At 44.0% G+C, this 26622-nt stretch overlaps 1 protein-coding gene across 2 annotated transcripts in view; it reads right to left on the bottom strand.

Moving 5' to 3' along the window:
* syt7 (synaptotagmin 7) overlaps positions 1–26622 on the bottom strand; it is a 403875-nt gene that overhangs the window by 172975 nt on the left and 204278 nt on the right. For both annotated transcript variants that reach the window (XM_033039047.1, XM_033039046.1), the window contains exon 2: positions 11510–11613. In XM_033039047.1, coding sequence (XP_032894938.1) covers positions 11510–11613 — 104 coding nt within the window. The remainder of the gene's footprint in view (positions 1–11509; positions 11614–26622) is intronic.

Genomic DNA, 26622 nt, shown 5'->3' with positions numbered 1-26622 from the left:
ACCGCCATTCAATATGATCATGGCTGATCATCCAAAATCAGTACCCTGTTCCCGCTTTCTCCCTGTATCCCTTGATTCCGTTAGCCCTAAGAGTTATATAATAATAATAATAATAATAAATTTTATTTATGGGCGCCTTTCAAGAGTCTCAAGGACACCTAACTCAAGGATATCTAACTCTCTCTTGAAAACGTACAGTTTTCAACATACAGTGAATTGGCCACCACTGCCTTCTATGGCACCGCATGCCAACATCAGCATAGACCCACACCATCCTGGCCACACACTCATTTCACCATTGCCATCGGGTAGAAGGTACAGGAGCCTGAAAACTGTAACGTCCAGGTTCAGGAACAGCTTCTTCCCTACAGCCATCAGGCTATTAAACACAATAACAAATAAGCTCTGAACTACAACAGACTATTATTTTTATTGCACTATATTTGCTAATTTATTGAGTATGTGTGCATGTGTATATACACACTGATCTATTTTTTCTCCCGTTATGTACTATGTTTACATATTCTGTTGTGCTGCAGCAAGCAAGAATGTCATTGTCCTATCTGGGACATATGACAATAAAACACTCCTGACTCTCGACTCTCTGGGTGAAAAGGTTTTCCGTTGTCTCAGCCCTAAATGGCCTTTCCCTTATTCTTAAAATGTGACCCCTGGTTCTGGACTCCCCCCCAACATCAGGAACATTTTTCCTGCATCTAGCCTGTCCAATCCCTTCAGAATGTTTCTATAATATTGCCTCTCATCCTTCTAAAATACAAGCCCAGTCGATTAATTCTTTCATCATATGTCAGTCCCGCCATCCGGGGAATTAATCTGGTGAACCTACGCTGCACTCCCTCAATAGCAAGAATGTCCTTCCTCAAATTTAGGAGACCAAAACTGCACATAATACTCCAGGTGTTGTCTCACCAGGGCCCTGTATAACTGAAGAAGGACCTTGTTGCTCCTATACTCAAATCTTCTTGCAATGAACGCCAGCCAACATGCCATTTGCTTTCTTCATTACCTGCTGTATCTGCATGCTTACTTTCAGTGACTGATGTACAAGGCCACCCAGGTCTCGTTGAACCTCCCCTTTACCTAATCTGACACCATTCAGATAATAATCTGCCTACCTGTTCTTGCCACCAAAGTGGATAACCTCACATTTATCCACTTGGTACTGCATCTGTCATGAATCTGCCCCCTCACCCAACCTATCCAAGCCACCCTGCAACCTCATAGCATCCTCCTCGCAGCTCACACTGCCACCCAGCTGTCATCCGCAAACTTGTAGATGTTACGTTTAATTCATTTGTCTAAATCATTAATATATATATTGTAAATAACTGAGGTAAATAAATGAGCCTTGCGGCACCCCACTAGTTACTGCCTAGCATTCTGAAAATGACCCGTTAATTCCTACACTTTGCTTCCTGTCTGCCAACCAATTCTCTATCCATGTCAATACCCTATCCCCAATACCATGTGCTCTAATTTTGCACACTAATCTCTTATGTGGGATCTTGTCAAAGGCTTTTTGAATGTCCAGATACACCACATACACCGGCTCTCCATTATCTATTCTACTTGTTACATGCTCAAAAAATTCCAGAAGATAAGTCAAGCGTGATTACCCTTTCATAAATCCATGCTGACTTTCATTGATCCTGTCACTGCTTTCCAAATGCGCTGCTATAACATTTTAATAAAGTATTGATGTGGAAAGTATTTTATGGCAGGTGTAACTGATTGCATCTGGACTGAATTCAGTCTACAAATGTGACACTAACAAGGGGTTCTGGAATTAAATATTAACTTTATTTATCTTTATGGAGATGCTACGTGGCTGAGCTTAGTTTAGTTTAGGCACAGAATGGAAACAAACCCTTTGAGTCACCAAGCCCATTCCAACCATATTAGTTTTATGTTAAAGAAGGAACTGCAGATGCTGGAAAATCGAAGGTAGACGAAATCCTTCTTCAGGCCCGAAACGTTGCCTATTTCCTTCGCTCCATAGATGCTGCCGCACCCGCTGAGTTTCTCCAGCACTTTTGTCTACCTTAGTTCTATGTTATCCCACTTTCGCATCCGCTCCCTACACACTAGGGGCAATGTGCAGAAGGCCATTTTATGTACAAACCCATACGTCTTTCGAATGTGGGAGGAAACCGGAGCATCCGGAAGAAACCCACGCAGTCACTGGGAGAACGTGCAAACTCCACACAGGAAGCAACTGAGATCAGGATCAAACTCAGGTCTCTGGTGCTTTGATGCAGCATCTCCACCAGTTTCTCCACAGTGCTGCCCTGTAACATGTTGAGTGTTTTCAACATATTCTGTTTCTATTCCTTTGTTTCTGTCCTTGTTCTATGATCACCCCGTTTTGGCTTACCCGTTGTTCCTTTTCTCACCCTTTTCTCGTGCTATCACCCGATCACAGATAGATTCAGAGGCAAACAGCATAGAAACAATTATTGACCAACCGAGTCTCCACCAACCATTAAACTCCCAGTTACACTAATCCTATGCTCATCACATTTTATTCTCCTCACTTTCCCATTAAATCCCCTTCAGATTCTACCACCCATCGACCCACCTTACTTACCAACCTACACTTCTTTAGGCTGTGGGAGGAAACCGAAGCAAGCAGTAGAAAACCCACACAGTCACGGGGAGAACATGTAAACTCCACACATACAGTACCAGGGGGCAGGATTGAAACCAGGTCCCTGGAAATGTGCCATGGTCATTTCCCACCTGCACCATCTTGCTTCCCAAATTGTCCCTTCTCTTTCACTTCTTCTACTCTTTTATTCTTTTGGAACTCTTCAGCAATTAAGCATTCATATCCTCATATAGCAAGATTCAGGAATGGGCTGATAAGTGGCAGGCAGTATTTATGCTCCAGAAGTGCCTGATAATTCCTATCTTCAACAAGAGAGAATCAAACTACAAACCCCTGACATTCAGTGGCAGTCAAGATGAGGGGGGCAAAGATTTAATAGATTTAACTCCTTCCATATACCCATATGTGAAGAAAGTTGCCCCTCATGACCTTTTTAAATCTTGCCCTTCTCACCTTAACTTTATTTTATTTTTAGTGTGTTAAAAGTTTTTGTTTTGGAGGTGTAGGCTTTTTAGGGCGGGGGGGGGGGAAACATTCTCAGTCCCTACCTGGTCGGAGATGCGGCTTTCCTCCGAGCCGCATCTTCGACCCCTCCTCGCAGCCTACCAACGGGACTGGAGCGGCGTTTCCTGCCGGGACCGCCCGGAACCTCAGCTTCGCCGGTGGTCCAGCGCTGAAGCACCATCGCGTAGCGGGCGATGCCTTACGTGGGTCGCCGTGTGGTAAGCTCCGAGTGCTGTGACCGCCGACTCCTACATCGCGGAGCTGTCGTTGCGGAGCGTCCAGCTGTGGGCGGTGCTGCGTTTAAACACCGCGGAGCCTGTGATCTCTCGCCGAGACCGCCAGTGTCGGAGCTCCGACCAGCATGGCCTGTGGATTTCGTGAGCTGCGGTCTCTGGGGAGGAAGCGACCATTCCAGACACTCCAAGCCGCTGAGAGTGTCCTCCCAACGCCGGAGCTCCATCATCCGGCGAGGGGGCCTGTAACATCGGGCCGCCGTCCCGGCGACGGCAGAGCCCTCAATGTGCCGGATAGAGCTGGTGTATGGGGTGATCGCTGGTTGGGCGATCACCCCATTCTCGGTGGGCGAAAGGACCTGTTTCCAGGCTGCATCTATTCAAATAAATCTTTATCCATCAACCAATGCAAACCCATTCCTTTATAGAAACATGGTAGAATATTCACCTTGTAGAAAACCACATAAAATAAATGCATTATCGTCTCACTGGTTGCTTTAATCATCTAGCTTTAATCAAGGTGATGAGAAGATTAACTTATTTAACACTGTAATTTTGCAGTTTCCCAAAAGTACAATGTTTTAGATCTGGTAAATATTCACAGATACATTGGAAATAATACCTCTAGATTATCACAGTGAATGTGTTACTCTTTGATGTACATGTAGCTAATGCACTCCGTAAAGCTTGTAGTGTCCTCCAGTGGTTTAGAGTACATATTGCAATATTAAAATCATATATTTTCCCAATAAACTTCAAACTGAGATCATCGGCAAATCTGACCCCACAGATTGTAAATCTCGAGTGTATAGAAGTCATCTCAAATCAATTCCCGTTTTTTAACTGCTTTATACAGTCAAATCTATAATTCTATAAAAATATCAAGATAGAATAGGATTACGTTATTTGGAATACCAATAGGTCATCCAATCAGGCAAGCATGTTAGATAGAAACATAGAAAATAGGTGCAGGAGGAGGACATTTGGCCCTTCGAGCCATTCATTGTGATCATGGCTGATCATCCACAATCAGTAAACCGTGCCTGCCTTCTCCCACATAATATCCATTGATTCCGCTAGCCCGTAGAGCTCTATCTGACTCTCTTTTAAATGTATCCAGTGAATTGGCCTCAACTGCCTTCTGTGGCAGAGAATTCCAAAAATTCACAACTCTCTAGTTGAAAAAGTTTTTTTCTCATCTCAGTTTTAAATGGCCTCCCCTTTACTCTTAGACTGTGCCCCCTGGTTCTGGACTTCCCTAACATTGTAAAAAAAAATCCTGCATCTAGCTTGTCCAGTCCTTTTATAATTTTATATGTTTCTATAAGAATCCCTCTCATCCTTCTAAATTCCAGTGAATACAAGCCCAGTCTTTCCAATCTTTCCTCATATCACAGTCCTGCCATCCCGGGGACTAACCTCGTAAACCTACGCTGCACTGCCTCAATAGCAAGGATGTCTTTCCCCAATTTAGGAGACCAAAACTGCACACAATACTCCAGATGTGGTCTTACCAGGGCCCTGTAGAACTGCAGAAGGTCCTCTTTACTCCTATTCTCAAATCCTCTCGTTATGAAGGCCAACATGCCATTAGCTTTCCTCACTGCCTGCTGTACCTGAATGTTTACTTTCAGTGACTGGTGCACAAGGACACAGGTCACGTTGCACTTACCTTTTTCCTAATCTGACACCATTGAGATAATAATCTGCCTCCTTGTTCTTGCCGCCAAAGTGGATAACTTCACATTTATTTACATTATACTGCATCTGCCATGCATCTCCCCACTCACTCAACCTGTCCAAGTCAGCCTGCAACCTCCTGGCATCCTCTTCGCAGTTCACACTGCCACCCAGCTTTGTGTCATCTACAAATTTGCTAGTGTTACTTTTAATTCCATCATCTAAATCATTAATATATATTGTAAATAGTTGCGGCCTCAACACCGAGCCTTGTGGCACTCCACTCGCCACTGCCTGCCATTTTGACAGGGATCCGTTTATTCCTATTCTTTGTTTCCTGTCTGCCAATCAATTCTCAATCCATGTCAATACCCTACCCCCAATACCATGTGCTCTAATTTTGCCCACTAATCTCCTGTGTGGGACCTTATCAAATGCTTTCTGAAAGTCCAGATACACTACATCCACTGGCACTCCTTCATCCATTTTACTTGTCACATCCTCAAAAAATTCCAGAAGATTAGTCACGCAGGAATTCCCCTTCATAAATCCATGCTGACTTGCACCAATCATTTTACTTCCCCGTTAATTCCCCGTTTTCCCTCTCGCTCCTTTCTTGAAAAGTGGGATAACATTAGCTATCCTCCAACCCACAGGAACTGATACAGTACTGAATTTATAGAACATTGGAAAATGATCACCAATGCGTCCACAATTTCTAAAGCAACTTCCTTGGACGCGTGCTGAAGGACTGCGCAGAACAGCTGGCTGGAGTCTTTACGAGGATTTTCAACCAGTCTCTGGCCCAGTCCACTGTTCCACCCTGTCTGAAGTCCGCAACCATAGTCCCCTTGCCCAAAAAACCCCACAAAAAACGCCTCAACGACTACCGGCCAGTCGCACTCACACCAGTGGTGATGAAGTGTTTTGAAAAACTGGTCCGGGGTCATATCACATCACTCCTGCCCCGAAGCTTTGACCCCCACCAGTTTGCGTACAGAGCGAATAGATCTACAGAGGACGCTGTAGCCACAGCTCTCCATGCTGCACTGTCCCACCTGGAGCAGCGGGGGAGCTACGTGCGGATGCTCTTTGTGGACTACAGCTCTGCCTTTAATACCATCCTTCCCCACAAACTGGTGGACAAACTGGGGGACTTGGGACTTCCACACTCCACCTGCATGTGGATAAATAGCTTCCTGTCGGGTCGCAGCCAGAGAGTCAGAGTGGGCCATCACACATCCACAGCCCTCAGCCTCAGTACCGGCTCTCCACAGGGCTGCGTGCTGAGCCCCCTGCTCTACACCATCTACACACATGACTGCACCCCTGCCCACCACAGCAACACCATTGTCAAATTTGCGGATGACACTACGGTGGTGGGACTCATCTCCGGGGGGGACGAGTACGCCTACCGGGATGAGGCGGAGCAGCTGACAGTGTGGTGTGGAGAAAATAACCTGCTCCTCAACACCTTAAAGACCAAGGAGATAATAATAGACTTCAGGAAGAATAAAACGGACATGGTACCATTAATTATCAGAGGGGACTGTGTGGAGAGGGTGGCGGATTTCCGCTTCCTGGGAATCCATATTGAGGAGGACCTGACGTGGAGCGTGAACACCTCTGCGCTGCTGAAAAAGGTCCAGCAGAGACTGCACTTCCTGAGGGTGCTCAGGAAGAATAACATCACTCAGAGACTGCTGCTGTCCTTTTATCGGTGCTCCATTGAGAGCATCCTAACATACTGTGTATGCGTGTGGTACACCAGCTGCACAGCGGCTCAGAGGAAAGCGCTCCAGAGGGCCATTGACAACGCCCAGAGGATTGTCGGCTGCCCTCTCCTTACCTTGGAGGACTTACACAGTTCCCGCTGCATCAAAAAATCCCAGAGTATTATAAAGAACATTTCCCACTCCCTGTTTAAACTGTTGCCGTCAGGCAGACGGTACAGATCTACAAGGACAAGGACAAACAGACTTAAAAACAGTTTTTACCCCACTGCTATAAAGGCACTAAATGTAGCCACCAAGGAACGTTGGGGCGATACATACTAAGGGACTGTGGTACACTATGAAATCGACAGAAGGATGTAGGGCTGGGTGTTTATGCGTGCTATTTTCATGATATTTATTTTAGTTGTTTATCTTTTTTTAAATATTTTACCTTGTATGTATCGTTAGCTTTTAGAAATGTTTGAATGGTGCACTGATTGGCTGACATTTTTAATTTCGTTGTACATGGTTCATGTTACAATGACAATAAAGAAACTATTCTTAAGTACCCTGGGATGCAGACCATCAGGCCCTGGGGAATTATCAGCCTTCAGTCCCATCAGTCTACCCAATAATATTTCTAGCCTAATGCAAATTTCTTTCAGTTTCTCTCCTTCTCAAATTGCCCATTAAAACATCATATTATGGTCACTACTTCCCAGCGGTTCCTTTACCTTGAGTTCCCTTATTAAATCTGGTTCATTAGACAACATTAAATCCAGAATTGCTTTCTCTCTGGTAGGCTCCAGTACAAGCTGCTCTAAGAATCCATCTCGGAGGCATTCTACAAACTCCCTTTCTTGGGGTCCAGAACCAACCTGATTGTCCCAGGCTACTTGCATATTGAAATCTTCCATAACCATAGTGGCATTACTTTTGTTACATGCCATTTTAACTCCTGCTGCAACTTGCACCCTATATCCAGGCTATTGTTTGGGGGCCTGTAGATAACTCCTATTAGTGTCTTCTTACCTTGACAATTCCTCAATTCTATCCACAGTGACTCTACATCGTCAGTCCCTATGTCACCCATCGCAACGGACTGAATTTCACCCCTCACCAACAGAGCTACCCCATCTCCTCTGCCCACCTGCCTGTCCTTTCTATAGGACGTATAACCCTGAATATTCACTTCCCAGTCCCGATCCTCCTGCTGCCATGTCTCTGTAATCCCCACAATGTCATATCTACCAATCTCTAACTGAACCTCAAGCTCATCCACTTTACTTCTTATACTTTGCGCATTCATATATAATACTTTTAATCCATTACTCACCTCACCTTTCACATCGATTCCTATTTCACTTGGCTATACTCTATCCCTTTATGAGCTTTTTATCCTGTTAATTCTGGTGTCTTTCTTAACTTTTTCTATACTCTCTTTCCCTTTAACTCTATCCTTGTATTTCCAATTTGTCTCCCCCACCCCATTATTTAGTTTAAACCCACCCGTGTAGCAGTTCTGCTATTAAATTAAATCATGACTGGCGTGTCATTCTACATTATTTTCTTGCCCTTGCTCCATATCCTTTGTGACTCATTGAGCACTGACCTCCCATCATTAATTTGACCCAGCTTTAAGAGCCATTTGGGGAACACTGTTCTAGATTTTGATTGTCGAAATCATTCTTGATTTTATTTTCGAAAACGTAACCCTTATTTATTCTAGGGTCTTGGTCTATATTTCCTGATGAAAATTATTTTGGTGTATCTGTTGTACAATGAGTTGGAAACCCGTAAAAGAACGACGTGCAGGGCAAGTGGTGGCAAGAGCTGTTATGAGCTGTTGATCACCTTTTCATTCAGCGGTCAAACAAGGAGTCTAAGCAGCAAAACTCAAGCAGGCTATGGAATGGTGTTGACTGAACAATTAAGTTGTTTTGCAAAACTGGGAAGGGTGTCAAAGGTTTGAGGAGAAGGCTGGAAAATCGAGTTGACAGGGAAAGAGATAGCAGCCGTGATTGAATGGTGGAGTTGACTCGTTGGTTCAAATGGCCTAATTCTGCTCCTATGACTTATGGTCGTTGCTCATCTAAGGAAAATGTACAAAGGAAGGGTAATTCAGTACAAGTTCAGTGCAAGAGAATGTGTTTCTTGGAATGCCAGAGCTATTTTCAGCACCTCTGCATTCATCTTGGCTCCGACACATAAGATTGAATGAGATATTTGATTAGTTCACACATAAACCACAAAATCCCTCATACACACGCTGGTTAAAAGAAGTAATTTAAAGGATTGTAATAAATAGATAATATACTGTCATGGTTTGAGGTAAAGGGGATATGTGAACTAGAGTGGGTTAACGAGTGGTAATAGTGCCCTTACATTTATCAACAGGAAGGAGGAAACTTGCCAAAATAGTAGTTCTCCTTAGATGGACACAAAGTGCTGGAGTAACTCGGTGGGTCAGGCAACATGTCTGATGAAAAAGGATGGGTGATGTTTTTGATTGGGACCCTTCTTCAGACTCGGGTCCCAACCTGAAATGCTACCCATCCTTTTTTTCCAGAGATGCTGACTGACCCGCTGAGTTACTCCAGCACTTTATGTCTATCTTTGGTATTAATCAGCATCTGCAGTTCTTTGTTTCTAGTAGTTCCCCTTGTTCATTGACAATTTTCAGTTGTACTACATCAACACGTCTTACATCACCAAAGGATATAAAAATGAACATTCCAGCAAAGGTGACATAAACAAGAGACTAAAAGCTTGGCCAGGCAGTTGGAAATTGCGAAGCATCGAACGAAAGACACAGCATACTGTACGGAGATTCTGGGGAGGGATGAGTGTGAGTCACAAATATTGTAGGATACAGAAGAAACAATGTGATTTCCATTATATATATAATTTTGAATGCAGGTTCTATGACAAGATATGCTGGGAATGGAGGGATATAGATTATGTGCAGGCAGATAAGCGCTAGTCTTGGCATCATGTTCAGCACAGACATTGTGGGCCAAAGGCCTGTTCTTGTGCTGTTCTGTTCTATTTTCCAGGATAATATCATGCTCTTTTCCTCCTTGGAGGAGAGCCGGGCGGCCGGGGCACGCGATGAGAAGGTGGCTCTGGTGGTCATTACTCCCTCTTGATCTAGGGACCGCAGCACAGCGGGAGGCGAAAAGGGGGGAAGGTGGGAGGGGAAATGTGGTGGAAAGTGCGCCTGCGCGTTGAGAAAATCTGCTTTAATCGAGCGGGGGAGGGGGGGGGACGGTGCCGCGAGCAAGGGCATTGTGACGTCCGCAGCTGCCGCAACGGTTTGATTTTTTTTAAACAGTCCGTTTTGTGAACAACTCTATTAAAAATCTGGGGAAATAATTGATCAAATTTAGAGAGGAGTCGATTTGCGAAATCATAAGTTAAATCGCTACCGAAATATGTAAAAATCTCAGCGTATTTGTGTCTGGTTTTCGAGAAACTATGTTTCAAAGGCAAAATGACACACACACACACACACACACACACACACACACACACACACACACACACACACACACACGCACGCACGCACGCACGCACACACACACGCACACACACACACACACACACACACCCCCCCCCCCCACCCCCCCCCCCCACACACACACACACACACACACACACACACACACACACACACACACACACACACACACACACACACACAGAGTTTTAATAGTATAAGATATGATATGATGATAGATAAAATGGTAACTTGTAGCATTAAGAACTGAGTGTACCAGATGGTGTGATTTGAGTCATATGATGCATTAATATCTTATGAGTCTCGTGAATATGTGTGTGTAAGTATGCGCAGTGTACTTTTAAAACATAAAGACGACCCACTCTGGCATTTGCTTGACTGAATCTTGTATCTGTTTCTGGTGACATGCCAGTACAGGGCCACCGCCGATTTTCAGGCACCCTTGGTTCCAGAGCCTTGCTGGATTATCCATTTTGCCAGACCAACAGAGGTCATGCAATTATGTTTCAACAATACCTTTCTGACCCACTACTACACCCCTTCCGTGTCTTTAAAGCACCACGGGGTGCTGGAAACCTAAATAAAACAAATATTAAATGTAAATTAAATCTGTGGCTGTCCAATGAACCAGCCTGGCGCTCTCGTAATTTTGTGCGGATTAAAGGAGGTGCCGGACCATCAGTTGTCAGAAAATCAGTGGTGTACCTGTATTCTAACAGCTTACAATAGTGACCATCCTTGATTTGCATTGTTGATTACGTGGCCTTGTTTCTTTCTGCAACTCCTTTACATCAATAATCCTTTTCATCTAAATACCGCACATTCTTGTCAACATGTTAGAGGAAGGGACAAGAGAGCCTCAAGGGACTCAAGGGAATACCCTTTATTTGCCTTGTTAATGATTTCTGCAACTACATTACATTAATAATTCCTTTCACTTACGTACCTTATATTCTTCTCACAAATATTATTTCACGCCTGCACCAAATATCTTCCATGATTGTCATTTAAGAACAATCATCAGGAAGTCGATATATTTCCAACCAACAGTTGTCTATTCAGCAATGAGGAACAAAAGTAAATTGTATACCTGACTTTACATCCTACATGAAAGTGTGGGAATACAAAGTAACAGAGCTGGCATTTGCCTCCAAGTGACACAGATATGTCACATGCATGCACGTTTGTGTTCAATCAACCATTTGAACAATGCAGAAGGTGAACTTACCAGCCTGTGTTGACACCATTTGCAGATCCCACACATGGCGACCATAGCAGCGAGACAAATGAACACAGCTGCCGAAATTAGAGCCACATCCAGGGCAAATGAATCTGCAGGAGAAAAGGGAAGAAGTGCCACGATGAAGAAACATGTCCAAAATATGCAGTGCACATGGGCATCAAAGCTTGGCTTGCCGCCTCTATGTGGCGTTCACAATTTAAATTGTGCACTCCAGTTAATTAGGTTTAAATGTTATAAGAAATACATTTCTGTCCTCTTCCTTTACATTAGTTATCAGCAATTTTTTTTCCTGGCTAGATGGGATTTAACTATGATAAATATATTGCAGATTTATTCCTTTGTAATTACCCAACATAGGAAAGAATGGCAGTACTGGTTATTATAACACTCAATTTACACAAAAAATACAATTTAAACTAATTACATCTAAACAGGAACTATTGCTGGCCGCACGGGGTAGCGAATACAACTATTTTTTACCAATGTAGAATATTGAATAGAATAACGATATACACAAAGTGCTTCAGTAACTGTCGGGCAGCATCTCTGGAGAAAATGGATGGGTGACGTTTTGTGTCTGTGCCTTTCTTCAGACCCAAATAGAATAAAATAACATCATATAAATAAAATAATAATCAGAATATAATAAAATAGAAAATCAAAATGGCCGCCCCAGGAGACCGAGCGTGTGGACCGGACGCGACCTGTAGTGGCACAGAGCAGTGGAGGAAACCTATGTTGCCAGGATAATGGGCCTTTATGGCCAGCTGCGCTTAAAGCAACTTGGACTATGAAAAAGGCGCCAAAACCTGGTGACGTATATGGTGCCAGTGGACTATTTCTATACACTTTGTACTTAATCTAGGACTGTGCTTATGTAAAGTGATCATTTACTGAACGGTATACAAAAAAAAGATTTTCACTGTACCTCGGTATATGTGATGATAAACAACGACTGAACATATCTTTCATGTCTTTTAGAGTGTTGAGAATTGTGGACGCAGCCCAGACTATCACACAAACCAACCACCCTTCCATTGACTCCATATACACTTCACGCTGCCTCGGCAAGGCCACCAGCACAATCAAGGACGAGTTTCACCCAGGACAGTCCCTCTTCACCCCTCTTCCATCAGGATATAGCCAGAGCTTGGCTGCACTCGGGGCGGGCGCTCGGCCGTGCTTAGGGCGGGCGCTCAGCGGGTCGGGTGATTATGGGGGAAAAAATCCGCCTGAGGGCCAGCTGATTTTGGGTTGCGCCTGACCTTGACCACTGCAAGACATTAATTCAGACCTCTGTTCCTCACATGGTGGCGCAGTGGTCGTGTTGATGTCTTACAGTGCTAGAGACCCGAGTTCAATCTGGGTTCGACCCAGACTACGGGTGCTGTCTGTACGGAGTTTGTACCTTCTCCCTGTGACCACGTGGGTAAATTGTGCCTAGTGTGTAGAATAGTGTTAGTGTATGGAGCGATCACTGGTCAGCGTTGACTAGGTGGGCCAAAGGGTCTGTTTCCATGCTGTTAAAGTCTAAAGTAAAGTCACATGCTGCCCAACCTGCAGAGTATTTCAGATTCCCAGCACCTATGGTATTATGCTTTTAGAAATTGCAATTCCAATTAGAGCAAACAGTTCTTAAAGATCTGAGATATTCAGGTGCTTTGGTAACAATTCCTTTCAGCCTGGTGACAGGTAATAACAGCATTTCATTTTTATCGCTGTTATTTTGTCACGGGCAAATGTGAATGAAAAGAACTGTAGCTAACCCTTTGCAAGAAGCGACATATATGATAAAACATAACATGATTCAAGAGCTCGAGCTCACCAATTACCAGAACAGACCCAATGCACCAATTAAACATTTGTGCCCATTTATATTAATTATACCCCTGGCCCACCAGCAATTAGCAATTAAAATAATATATAAGGTAATGAATAACAAATTGTTGAAAGGATGGGGAATAAAGCATCTAGCTTTGCTGGTGTTTCCAAATGAACATGGTATTAAACTTGGAGGGAAATCTGCAGCTGATGGTTTTGTTTAGAGATAAAGTGGAAACAGGACCACTAAGTCGATGCTGACTATTGCCATTCCCACTAGTTCCCATTCCCATGCCCATTCCCACTTTTTCACCCACTCCCTACACACGATGGGCACACAGCGGCTCAGTGGGTAGAGCTGCTGCCTTAGAGCGCCAGAGACCCGGGTTCGATCCTGATTACGGGTGCTGACTGTCTGGAGTTTCTACGTTCTCCCTGTGACTGCGTAGATTTTCTCTGGGTGCTCCGGTTTCCTCCCACGTTCCAAATTCATGTAGGTTTGTAGGTTATTTGGCCTCTGTGAATGGTCCCCAGTGTGTAGGATAGAACTAGTGTATAGGAGATCGCTGGTTGGAGTGGACTTGGTAGGCCGAAGGGCCTGTTTCCATGCTGTATTGGTAAACTAAAACTGAGAACATTCAGGGCAATTTACAGAGGCCAATTCACCTACAAACTGGCACATCTTTGGAATGTGGGAGGAAACCAGAGCAACCTGAGGAAACCCAAGTGGTCACAGTGAGAACGTGCAAACTCCACAGTTGAGGATTACTACCTGAACAGTGATAGATTAGGAAAAGGTCAAATGAGATCTGGGTGACTTGTGCACCAGTCCATGTCAATAAGTATGCATCTGCAGCAGACAGAGAAGGTGGCAAATGGTGCGTTGCCTTTCAAAGTGAGAGGATTTGAGTACATGGACAGGAATGTATTACGACAAATGTAGATGAACATGATGAGACCTCATTGAGTTATAGTCATATAGCATCATTGATGTACAGCAGGGAAGCAGGCCCACCTTAGGTTAGTCCTATTTGCCTGCATTTGGCCCATTGCCCTCTCACACCTTCCCATCCATCTTGTGTATTGTCTGATCTTCTTGAGGAAGTTTGCAATGGGAAAAGTGCAGTGAAGATTCAGCAGTGTGGTAGGTCTGATGTACGAAGAGAAAATCAGATGATTGGACTGATGTCAGAAAAATGATAGAGGAAAAAATTTGCTTTATGACTATAATTGCAACTCTATGTGGTCTTATCATGTTCCTCTTCAGAGTAAGTACTGCTTGCTAGCACTGGTGGAGTTGAAGCCGGTTTAAAAGTAAAGTGTGAGTCAGAGAGGAGAATGAGATAAATAGAAAAAAACAAGGAATTGCAGATGCTGGTTTACAAAAAAAGACGCAAAGTGCTGGAATAACTCAGCGGGTCCCTGGAGAACATGGATAGGTGATGTTGTGGGTCAACACCCTTCTTCAGACCCAGATAAATGACATTTATAAGATAAATATCAGGAATATAGAAAAATAAAAGTCTGAATGATTAAATAAAATCCGAGGATGCCTGTATCCTCAGACTGTTACCCTTGGTCTGAACATCACCACTATTTGGAACATCCTTCCTGCAAGACAGATTGTGCCACATTTAAGATCCTTATGTAAACACCTGAAATCGTGAGCCAGGAATAAAAATTAGGGGGAAAAAACTAGGCGAAAAAAGGAATAAAAAGAGTTGCTTGCATATGAGTTAACAGAAACCTAGCATAAACCACACTAGGGATGGATGCTAAACAGTTAAGTGCCATACACCCTAAGCCGAAAAGAGGGAGAAAAAAAATCATGATTGCCAGTGTGTATCTTTAGAATGTCGTGACGCAGAGCAGATGGTGCTGAATCTAAATCTATTTGGTTACGGCTTCTAGACTAACAAACAATGGAAAGAGCAAAATTAAGTACATTTGGAAAATGATAGATGACTTTAATTATCTTAAAAATCTTCAATTAAATGAAAAAGAACCTTGCTGGTTGTTAAGTTGTTAGGAAAAATCAGATATAACAGTGGACCAACTATGGGAAGCAATTACACAGCAGTTAATTAGGTATAAATGGGGAAGGTGGGGGGAGGATGACCCTATTGGACAACAATGCCAACTGAAACTGGATTTTTTTGCTTGAGAAAAAGTAGAAATTAAAAGGAAGGTAGACACAAAATGCTGGAGTACCTCTGCGGGATAAGCAGCATCGCTGGAGAGAAGGAATGGGTAACATTTCGGGTCGAGAACCATCTTCAGACTGAAGAAAGGTCTCGACCCGAAGTGTCTCCCATTCCTTCTCTCCAGGCTGAGGTACAGCTGTCCCACTGAGGTACTCCAGCATTTTGTGTCTACCTTCGATTTAAACCGGCATCTGCAGTTCTCTCCTAGAAATTAAAAGGAGTAAGTTGAGGATTTTGGATTAATGTTACAAAACAAATTGAGTTAAGCTCACATGTCATAAAAGCAGAGAAAGGTGAGTGAAAATAAGAAAATAAACTACTTTGAAGAAATAATGGTATAAGTAAAAGACTCTATACCCACGACGTTACCTGAGAATCAGAGTACTGGCCAAATCATAAATGATAAACAATTTATATGGCAAGTAAAAAATTAGTGGTATTACTAAATTGAATACTGAGCATTTTACATGGGTTGAAAGGAAATTAGGATTCAAATCACATTCAGTTTTCAGATATGGCACTGCTGCCAAAGATCAGGACTTACTGCTCTTCCCAGTGTCCTGGAGAAGATGATGGTGAGCTTGAGTTGGAATCTTCTATTGAAGGTGCCCCCACAATGTCATTGAGTATTTCCATGATTTAACCCCAGCACAGACAAAGCACTAAAGATGTACAGTGCCCTCCATAATGTTTGGGACAAAGACTCATCCTTTATTTATTTGCCTCTGTACTCCATAATTTGAAATTTGTAATAGAAAATAATCACGTGTTTGAGTGCACATTGTCAGATTTTATTAAAGGCCATTGTTATACATTTTGGTTTCACCATGTAGAAATTACAGCTGTGTTTATACATAGTTCCCATTTCAGGACACCATAATGTTTGGGACACATGACTTCACAGATGTTTGAATTGCTCAGGTGTGTTTAATTGCCTCCTTCATGCAGGTATAAGAGAGCTCTCAGCACCTAGTCTTTCCTCCAGTCTTTCCATTACCTTTGGAAACTTTTATTGCTGTTTATCAACACAAGGACTAAAGATTTGCCAATGAAAGTCGAAGAAGCCAATATGAGACTGAGATACAAGAATAAAACTGTTAGAGACATCAACTAAACCTTAGGCTTACCAAAATCAACTGCTTGGAACATCATTAAGAAGAAAGAGAGCACTGGTGAGCTTACTAATTGTAAATGGACTGACATACTAAGGAAGACTTCCACAGTTGATGACAGAAGAATTCTCTCTATAATAAAGAAAAATCCCAAAATACCTGTCCGACACATCAGAAACACTCTTCAGGAGTCAGGTGTGGATTTGTCAATGACTGCTGTTCGCAGAAAACTTCATGAACAGAAATACAGAGGCTGCACCTCAAGATACAAACAGGATGGCCAGGTTACAGTTTGCGAAGAAGTGCTTAAAAGAGCAACCACAGTTCTGGGAAAAGGTCTTGTGGACAGATGAGATGAAGATTAACTTATATCAGAGTGATGGCAAAAGCAAAGTATGGAGGAGAGAAGGAGCTGCCCAAGATCCAAAACATACCACCTCATCTGTGACATTTTTGTCTGTGACATTTTTGCTGAGGTTTGCATCGCTGTAGTGTTGGAGATGTAAGTTATGCAACATGTAACAGCTGTCTTGTAGTCAACTCAATTAGCTCTTCTTCCTCTGGTGAAGATGCATAATTGTTTGATTGAAACATACAGCACAAAAACAGGCCCTTCTGCCCATTGAGTCCATGCCAACCGTCGATCACCTATTCATACTAGTTCTCTGTTATCCCACTTTCACATCCGCTCCCTGCACACTCAGGGCAACTAACAGAGGGTCAATTAACCTACAAACCCGCTCGTCCTTGGGATGTTGGAGGAAACCGGAGCACTCGGAGGAAACCTATGTGGTTGCATGGAGAACATGCAAACTCCACACAGGCAGCTCCCACGGTCAGGATCAAACCCAGCTGTGCCAGTATGCCGTACAATTAATTGATGGCTTTTGACGATGAATTCAATCTAATCACGAGAGAGGGAGACAGAAATTGCCAATAATTAGGATGTGAATTGTCATCTCAAATTATCTTCCCGATGGAATTACCTGAACCTGTATAATAATTCTGCTTACTTTTATTACAGGATACTATGACTTGAGTGACTGGAACTCAACATGCAACAATTTCTTAAAACGAACAGGAGGACCAGAAGGTCATTTCCTTCCCATAACTTGCTGTTTTGAACTTGAACTGGAGCAGACTTATAGGTGGCACGGTGGTAGAGCTGCTGCTTCATAACTCTAGAGACCCAGATTCGAACCTGACTATGGGTGCTGTCTGTATGGTGATAGTACACTCTCCCTGTGATCGCGTGGGTTTCATCAGAGTGCTCGGGTTTCCTCCCAAATCCCAAAGACAGGTGCGGGTTTGTAGGTTAAGTGGCCTCTGCAAAATTGTTTCCAGTGCATTGGGAGCAGATGAGAAGGTGGGATAATATAGAACTAGTCTGAATGGGTGATCGATGGTCAGCGCAGACTTGATGGCCATATGTTTTGATGCTGTATCTTTCAATCAATCAATCAATCAATTGAAGAATATACATTTTGCGATGTACTTTGGGTAAAACATAATTATGTTTGAATTTCTCCAAGACATGCACTAAACATTGCTGGGATGAAGAACAAAGACCTGCTTACACCTGATAATGTAAATATACAAGGTCATACAAAATAGCAGTCCAACAACCTTCCCACAATTATTTGCGTATTTTTTTTCAGTGATTCACAGTCATTTCCGCAACAGCTTGGAAATGATTAGTTTAGATTGTGTATATAATTATGAATGTAGGTCAGCAAACAACCAGTACAAGCTAGTTTACCTGCAGCTACCACTTGTAATACCCCGAAATTCTACCATTCCTTGCCGACCTATAGTCTTGAATGTCCTTTCCCGACTCCTCCATTCAAACAAATCCTTAAACCTTCATGCTTTTACACATGCCCTCAGCTAATTGCTTTCACTTTTTTATTTAAAAGCTCATCAAAGGGACAAGGGCATACCCAGCAAGCGGCATCTCTGGAGAACATGGATAGGCGACGTTTCGGGTCAGGACCCTTCTTCAGACTGATTGTAGAAGGGGGAGGAAGCCAGAAAGGAAGTGGAACCATCTGCCAAATAAACCCCTTCTCCCCCATCACCTGTATCCACCGAACACTTGGCAGGCTTTGTCTCGCCTCCATCTCTTTTCCAGTTTTTTGTTAACCTGGTTAGCACACAAAACATAGCTTTCACTGTATCTCGGTACATATAACGATAAAGCAATAAACCAGACAGGTCGACACGGTGGCGCAGCTGTAGAGTTGCTACCTTACAGCGCCAAAGAGGAGTGGGAGATTGCAACCTTCATGTGGTCCGCCCTGTTTCGACAAATTCAATCAACCCAGCGTGCACAATCAAATAAGATCAAATAGAACAAGTTGTCCGACAACTTTAGGCTGTGCACGGCATACGCAAGAAAAAGAAGCGCCAAAGACTTGTGTTCGATCCTGACTACAAGTGCTGTCTGTGTAGAGTTTGCACGTTCTCCCTGTGACCATGTGCGTTTTCCCCAGGTATGTAGGTTAATTGGCTTTGGTAAAGATTGCAAATTGTCCCTCGAGTATAGGATAGCGCTAGTGCACAGGGTGATCTTTAGTCAGCGCAGACTCAATGGGCTGAAGGGCCTGTTTCCACACTGTATCTCTAAACTAAATTAAACCAGCTAAATCGGAGTCCATCTCTTTGTCCTAATCCTGCATGCAGCCACTGGTATAATGCATATCTTTGTACTGTAACTTAACTGTCGAACTGTCATCAACTCCAGAGTCAGCTAACGGATTAATAACATCCTGAAGGATGGTGCGATATGCATGACGTTGACCTCTTCTTGATCCTTTGCTAAAATTATCCTTTAGCTGTTATAACAGCAGGCAATATGATTATTGTTTTCACCATGATGAATCATGTCGCTTTGATCAAGGGACTTAAGTTTACAATGCAGAACTCAGTTATTGCATCAATAAATTCAAGACAAAGTTGGATGTCCTCCTGACAAATGAAGCGGCTTGTGGCTAAAGAAGATTAAATTGTGCAATCACCATAGTTTCCACCGTCTATTTGCATTATGTTCCCAGATATTACAAATTCTATCCTGTCTATAGGTGCTGTCTGTATGGAGTGTGTATGCTCTCCCTGTGACCTTGTGGGTTTTCACCAAGTGCTCCTGTGCTCTAATTGCACAGTCTTTTGCCCAGAGGAGGGGAAGAGAACCACAGGACAGAGGTTTAAGGTGAGGGGGGGGGGGGGGGGGGGGGGTGGAGGAGTTAATGGGAGGGGGAGGGGGGTTGATTTAACAGGAACCTGGGGGCTACATTTTTCACACAAAGGGTGGTCAGTATATGGAATGAACTGCCAGAGGAGGTAGTTGAGGCAGGTATTATCATTACATTTAAGAGATATTTGGACAGGTACATGGATAGGAAAGGTTTAGAGGGATATGGGCCAAGCGCCGGCAGGTGCGACTAGTGTAGATGGGGCATGGTTGGTGTGGGCTGTATAACGCTAAGTGCAGTTTTGTCTCCTACTACAGTATTACACAGCACAAGGCATTAGGGCCACCACTACACTATTACTAATTATTTGTGTCGAGGTTAGGATTTGCACATTAAAGTGGAGAAAGATATCGTCAAGGATTCAAATTTGTTAATTAATCATGCATCGTGTGTGTGAAGAGCATTAGGCAGAGGATTAATTATGTTGACTCTTCTCCAACTCCCATCAAAATCTTAGCTGATGTTCCCTATCCTCCTCCACATGGGAGCTTGTTATTAGAGCATCTATGAAGCTTGTGAAACCAAACAGTAAGAACACTGTTAACTCAAGGGAGGTGAAGATATATTTTCAACACGGTGAATTCAATGCTTGTCAATTGCTCCACATAAAGGGAAGGATAAAATGGATCAATACCAGGGTGTTGCTATAAATATTTTGTTGAAAGGAAGTGGCGGGAGGCACAATTTAGCCAATTTGAGCCCAATAGGAAAAGAAGCATCAGTGAGTAATTCAAAGCTCTAGGGAAGATTTTGGATAGCTGCCAGGGACACTTGTACCCAAACATCTACACACAACAGTGAAGAGAAAAGAAGGCTAAATATGCTGGTCTGCTCTCTTGAGCAAACAAGAAAAACATGCATTGAGGGAGTGCATTGATCTTTGCCAGTATGTGGGAATATTTAAAATTCAGATCTTGCTTTGACATTAAACACTGGTGAATTAAATGATAATATTTTGTTGCAGTTTGAATTTTCGGTGACTTTGCAGCAATATGCTTCAATCACTAAACATATAAACATTTATAAAGGTAGTCTTGACTGTACCTGTACAATCTGAACTTGATTTTGGGAGATGTTAACCTGCCATAATGATATAGTGCTACCTAAACACTTGCAGCTCCAATGTCCTTTCAGTGTTTCCATTGGGGTCAAGGAAAGAGCGTTCACGTCGCGGCCCTGTTTCAACCAATCTTTCCACCACCACGCACAAGACGCACAAGAAGCGCAAGACAGACACCATTGTGCAGATGCCGAGAAGTGTGTTCAGCTCTGGCTGAACAACTTCTAATCTTGTGTGTGGACTCGATAAGAAGAAGAAGAAGTGTTTCCATTGCCAGAAAAAAAAGCTGATTTCCAGCAGTATTAGGATAATTAACCTCCTTCCCGACCTGAGACCTTGTCTATCCATTTCCCTCTACAGATGCTACCTGTCCCGCTGAGCTCCCCCAACATTTTGTTATTCGCTCAAGGTTCCTGCATCTGTAGTCTCTTGCCTCTCGATTTTTGGGCTCTGTTACTACATATGCATATTTTTGAAATGATGAAACTTCATTTTTTTTAGCCGTTCAGAGAACCATGCCCCTTGGCCCAACTTATCCATGCTGACCAAGATGCCCCATCAACACGGGTCCCTATTGCCCCCACTTGGCTCAGGTCCCTCTAAAACTTTCCTGTCCATGTACCAGTCCAAGTGTCTTTTAAATATTATTATTGTACCTGCCTCAACCACTTCCTCTTGTTCCTTATACCCACTGTGTGAAAATGTTGCCCCTCAGTTTTCTTTAAAATCTTTCCCCTCTCACCTTAAACCTAAGTCCTCGAATCCCTCGAAATTCTTGAATCCCTTAATCTGAGAAAAGGACTTTATGCTTTTGCTTCTATGCTTTGACCCTATCTATTCCCCTAATGATTTTAAACACCACTATCAGATCTCCTCTCAGCCACCTGTGCTCCAAGGAATAAAGTCTTAGCCTGTCCAACATTTCCCTTTTGCTCAAGATGTTGAGAGCTGGCAGTATGTTTGTAAATCTTCTCTGCACTCTTTTTTAATGAAATTCTTCTTATAGCATGGTGACCAAAACTGAGTACAATACTCCAAATGTGCCTCATCTACGCCTTGTACAATATCTTTTAATATATGAATGCATCAGATAATGCCAATATGACATTAAACTAGCTTGCTGTCGGCCAGTTAATCTCTCTTCTGCCCAGTAGTTGGTTCAGCCTTTGTATCGACTTAAATAGTATTCAAAATTGTCCCTAGTGTGTAGGATAGTGCTAGTGTATGAGGTACACGCTGGTCGGCGCAGACTCGGTGGGCCAAAGGGCCTGTTTCAGCGCTGTGTCTCTAAAGACTAAAGAGTCTAACAGGTAAGGTAGATAGAGAGTGCTGACCAGCACAGGTAGTATGATATTGGCGCCATCACAGGGACATGGTTGAAAGGTAGGCAGGACTGGTGACCTGGCCTTCCAGTGTTTAGAACCTTCAGGCATGGGTTGGGAAGATAAAAGAGTTGGTACTGCAATATTAATCAAGGTGTCCATTACTGCCATAGAGGTAGGACATTCCTGAGAATGCTTCAAATGAGATGGAGCTTAGAAACGATAGATGGGTGTTCACTTTGCTGGAGGTGTAACATATGCCTCCAAACAATCAATGAAAGACAGAGGTAAAACTCTGATCAAGAAGGCTCACCAGCGTCTCGTCTTCCTGAGGAGACTGAAGAAGGTCCATCTGTCTCCTCAGATCCTGGTGAACTTCTACCGCTGCACCATCGAGAGCATCCTTACCAACTGCATCACAGTATGGTATGGCAACTGCTCTGTCTCCGACCGGAAGGCATTGCAGAGGGTGGTCTGAAAATTGCCCAACGCATCACCGGTTCCTCGCTCCCCTCCATTGAGTCTGTCCAAAGCAAGCGTTGTCTGCGGAGGGCGCTCAGCATCGCCAAGGACTGCTCTCACCCCAACCATGGACTGTTTGCCCTCCTACCATCCGGGAGGCGCTACAGGTCTCTCCGTTGCCGAACCAGCAGGTCCAGGAACAGCTTCTTCCCGGCGGCTGTCACTCTACTCAACAACGTACCTCGGTGACTGCCAATCACCCCCCCTCCCCCCCCCCCCCCGGACACTTATTATTATTTATTCAAATCATTTGCTATGTCGCTCTTCCAGGGAGATGCTGAATGCATTTCGCTGTCTCTGTACTGTACAGTGACAATGACAATGAAAATTGAATCTGAATCTGAATCTGAATCTGAAAACGTGTAGGTATATGTATATAATTTATCAAAAATGTCCCTAGTGTGTGGGACAATGCTCGTGTACGGGGTGAGTGCTGGTCGGCATGGACTCGGTGCCCTGTTTCCACGCTGTATCTCTAAGGTCTAAAGTAAAGAGTGCACTACCTTCTAAACCGCCCACTTGAGCGCCACATCAGTAGCTCCTTTCTAGTAGTAACCTTCCGTCTGAAGAAGGGTCTCGACCCGAAAAGTCACCCATTCCTTCTCTCCAGAGATGCTGCCTGTCCTGCGGAGCTACTCCTGCTTTTTGTGTCTACCTTCTGTTTAAACCAGCATCTGCAATTCCTTCCTACGCACCAGTAGCTCCTCTTGGCTTGCGACAGTGCCTGCTCGTTCCATTCTGATCTCAACACCTATCTTCTGGAATTTTTGGAGCATGTAACTAGGAAAATGGATCTAGGAAAGCCAGTGGATGTAGTGTACCTGGACTTTCAGAAAGCATTTGATAAGGTCCCACATAGGAGATTAGTGGGCAAAATTAGGCCACATGGTATTGGGGGTAGAGTGCTGACATAGATAGAAAATTGGCAGAGAGGAAACAAAGAGTAGGGATTAACGGGTCCCTTTCAGAATGGCAGGCAGTGACTAGTGGGGTACCGCAAGGCTCGGTGCAGGGACCGCCGCTATTTACAATATACATCAATGATTTGGATGAAGGGATTCAAAGTAACATTAGCAAATTTGCAGATGACACAAAGCTGGATGGCAGTGTGAACTGTGAGGAGGATGCTATGAGAATGCAGGGTGACTTGGACAGGTTTGGGGAGTGGGCAGATGCATGGCAGATGAAGTTTCATGTGGATAAATGTGAAGTTATCCACTTTGGTATCAAAAACAGGAAGGCAGATTACTATCTAAATGGCGTCAAGTTGGGAAAAGGGGAAGTACAACGGGATCTGGGGGTCCTTGTTCATCAGTCTATGAAAGTAAGCATGCAGGTACAGCAGGCAGTGAAGAAAGCGAATGGCATGTTGGCCTTTATAACAAGAGGAGTCGAATATAGGAACAAAGACGTCCTTCTGCAGTTGTACATGGGCCTAGTGAGACCACACCTGGAGTATTGTGTGCAGTTTTGGTCCCCTAATTTAAGGAAGGACATTCTTGCTATTGAGGGAGTGCAGCGTAGGTTTGCAAGGTTAACCCCGGGATGGCGGGACTGTCATATGCTGAGAGAATGGAGTGGCTGGGCTTGTACACTCTGGAGTTTAGAAGGATCAGAGAGCATCTTATTGAAACATATAAGATTGTTCAGGGTTTGGACACGCTAGAGGCAGGAAACATGTTCCCGATGTTGAGGAGTCCAGAACCAGGGACCACAGTTTAAGAATAAGGGGTAAGCCATTAAGAAGGGAGACAAGGAAACACTTTTTCTCACAGAGAGTTGTGAGTCTGTGGAATTCTCTGCCTCAGAGGGCGGTGGAAGCCGGTTCTCTGGATACTTTAAAGAGAGAGCTAGATAGGGTTCTTAAAAATAGCGGGGATATGGGGAGATGGCAGGAACGGGGTGCTGATTGGAGATGATCAGCCATGATCACATTGAATGGCGGTGCTGGCTCGAAGGGCTGAATGGCCTACTCCTGCACCTATTGTCTATTGTCTACCTTGTTACTGTTCTCCACAAACCAGCCTGCCACATGCAACCCTGCTGATCTTCACGTTTAATTTAATGAAACATTCTACCTTCTCTCCTCATTATGAGAGGCAGCTCAAGAATTCAGGCCACCTCGATGCATAATAATGCTTACTTTGTCTATTTCCAAATCATAAGCTCTCCCATTAATAAGCGGAATACAGTATTCGCTGGCATTTCACGACGATTTCTTATGACAGAAGAGCGTACACACAGGGGAGCTGGAAGCATCCAAGGTAGCACTCAATGTTGTAACTCAGAATGACAATGAAAGAGCCAGAAAAAGTGCCAAGAAACTGACGTTAGGATAGGTAGATGCAAGGAGCTGCTGATACTGGTTTACAGCAAAAGACACAGAGTGCTGGATTCACTCAGCGGGTCTGACAGCATCATTAGACTTTAGACTTTAGAGATACAGCAAGGTTGAGTCCATGCTGACCAGTGATCACCCTGTACACTAGGACTATCCAAAACTCTAGGGACAATTTACAATTTACACAAGCCAAAGAAACCTACAAACCTGTACGTCTTTGGAGTGTGTGAAGAAACCGGAGCACCTGGAGAAAACCCACATGCTCACAGGGGGAACGTAAAAATCTCTGTACAGGCAGCACCGGTAGTCAGGATTGAACCCAGGTCTCTGGCGCTGTACTGCAGCAACTCTCGTTCTGGGTCACTGTGCCGCCTTATGGAGAACGTAGATAGGTTAGATCTAAAGACTCAAAAAGTCACCCATCCATGTTCTCCAGAGATACAGTCTGACCCGCTGAGTTACTCTAGCACTTTGTGTCATATTAGGATAGGCAGCTTGTGTTTGCAAATGTATTTCTTCAGGAATCAGTCTGATGGGGTATAGACTCCACCATGCTCCCTAATGCCAATAATTAGTTCCTTCATCTTTTCAAGACCAACTTTTACCTGCATGCACATAAACCATATCCCTCTATTCCCTGCAGATCCATGTGCCTATCCAAACGTCCCTTAAATGCCTCAACCACCACCCCGGCAGCGTGTTTCAGTCCCTCACCACCCTCTGTGTATAAAAGTTGCCCCGCACATCTCTTTTAAACTTTGCTCCTCTCATCTTAAAGCTATGCCCTCTGGTATTTGATTTTTCCATCTTTTGCAAAAGGTTCTGGCTGTCCTCACTATCTATGCCTCTCAAATGTTTATATACTTCTATTAGGTCTCCCCACACTCTCCAGCATTCCAGAGAAAACAATCCATGAATTGCAGTCATCATTCTGGTAAACCTCCTCTGCACACCTTCTAAAGCTTCTGCATCTTTCCTGTAATCATGACCAGAACTGTATGTAATATTCCAAATGAGGTCTAACCATACTCGTAGAAAGTTGGATCATGAGGGTCGGAGCGGTGAGGGCTTGAATCGGGCACGGGGCTTGTTCTCGCGGAGACCCAGGACCGTTGGAGACAGCGGTGGAGGGTCAGAGCGGTGAGGGCTTGAGTCGGGCACGGGGCTTGTTCTCGCGGAGACCCAGGACCGTTGGAGACAGCGGTGGAGGGTCAGAGCGGTGAGGGCTTGAATCGGGCACGGGGCTTGTTCTCGCGGAGACCCAGGACCGTTGGAGACAGCGGTGGAGGGTCAGAGCGGTGAGGGCTTGAATCGGGCACGGGGCTTGTTCTCGCGGAGACCCAGGACCGTTGGAGACAGCGGTGGAGGGTCAGAGCTTACCAAATCCCGTGACGTTCCACACTCCATAGGGAGGGTTTCTGGGGAAGCCGCTGATTGGTGGGAGCAGACTAGGGGAAGCAGCTGA

This window comes from Amblyraja radiata, chromosome 20 (assembly GCF_010909765.2).
Source record: "Amblyraja radiata isolate CabotCenter1 chromosome 20, sAmbRad1.1.pri, whole genome shotgun sequence".
Lineage (NCBI taxonomy): Eukaryota > Metazoa > Chordata > Chondrichthyes > Rajiformes > Rajidae > Amblyraja > Amblyraja radiata.
Note: the sequence above shows the minus strand (reverse complement) of the source record. Positions and strands in the feature narration are given on the sequence as shown.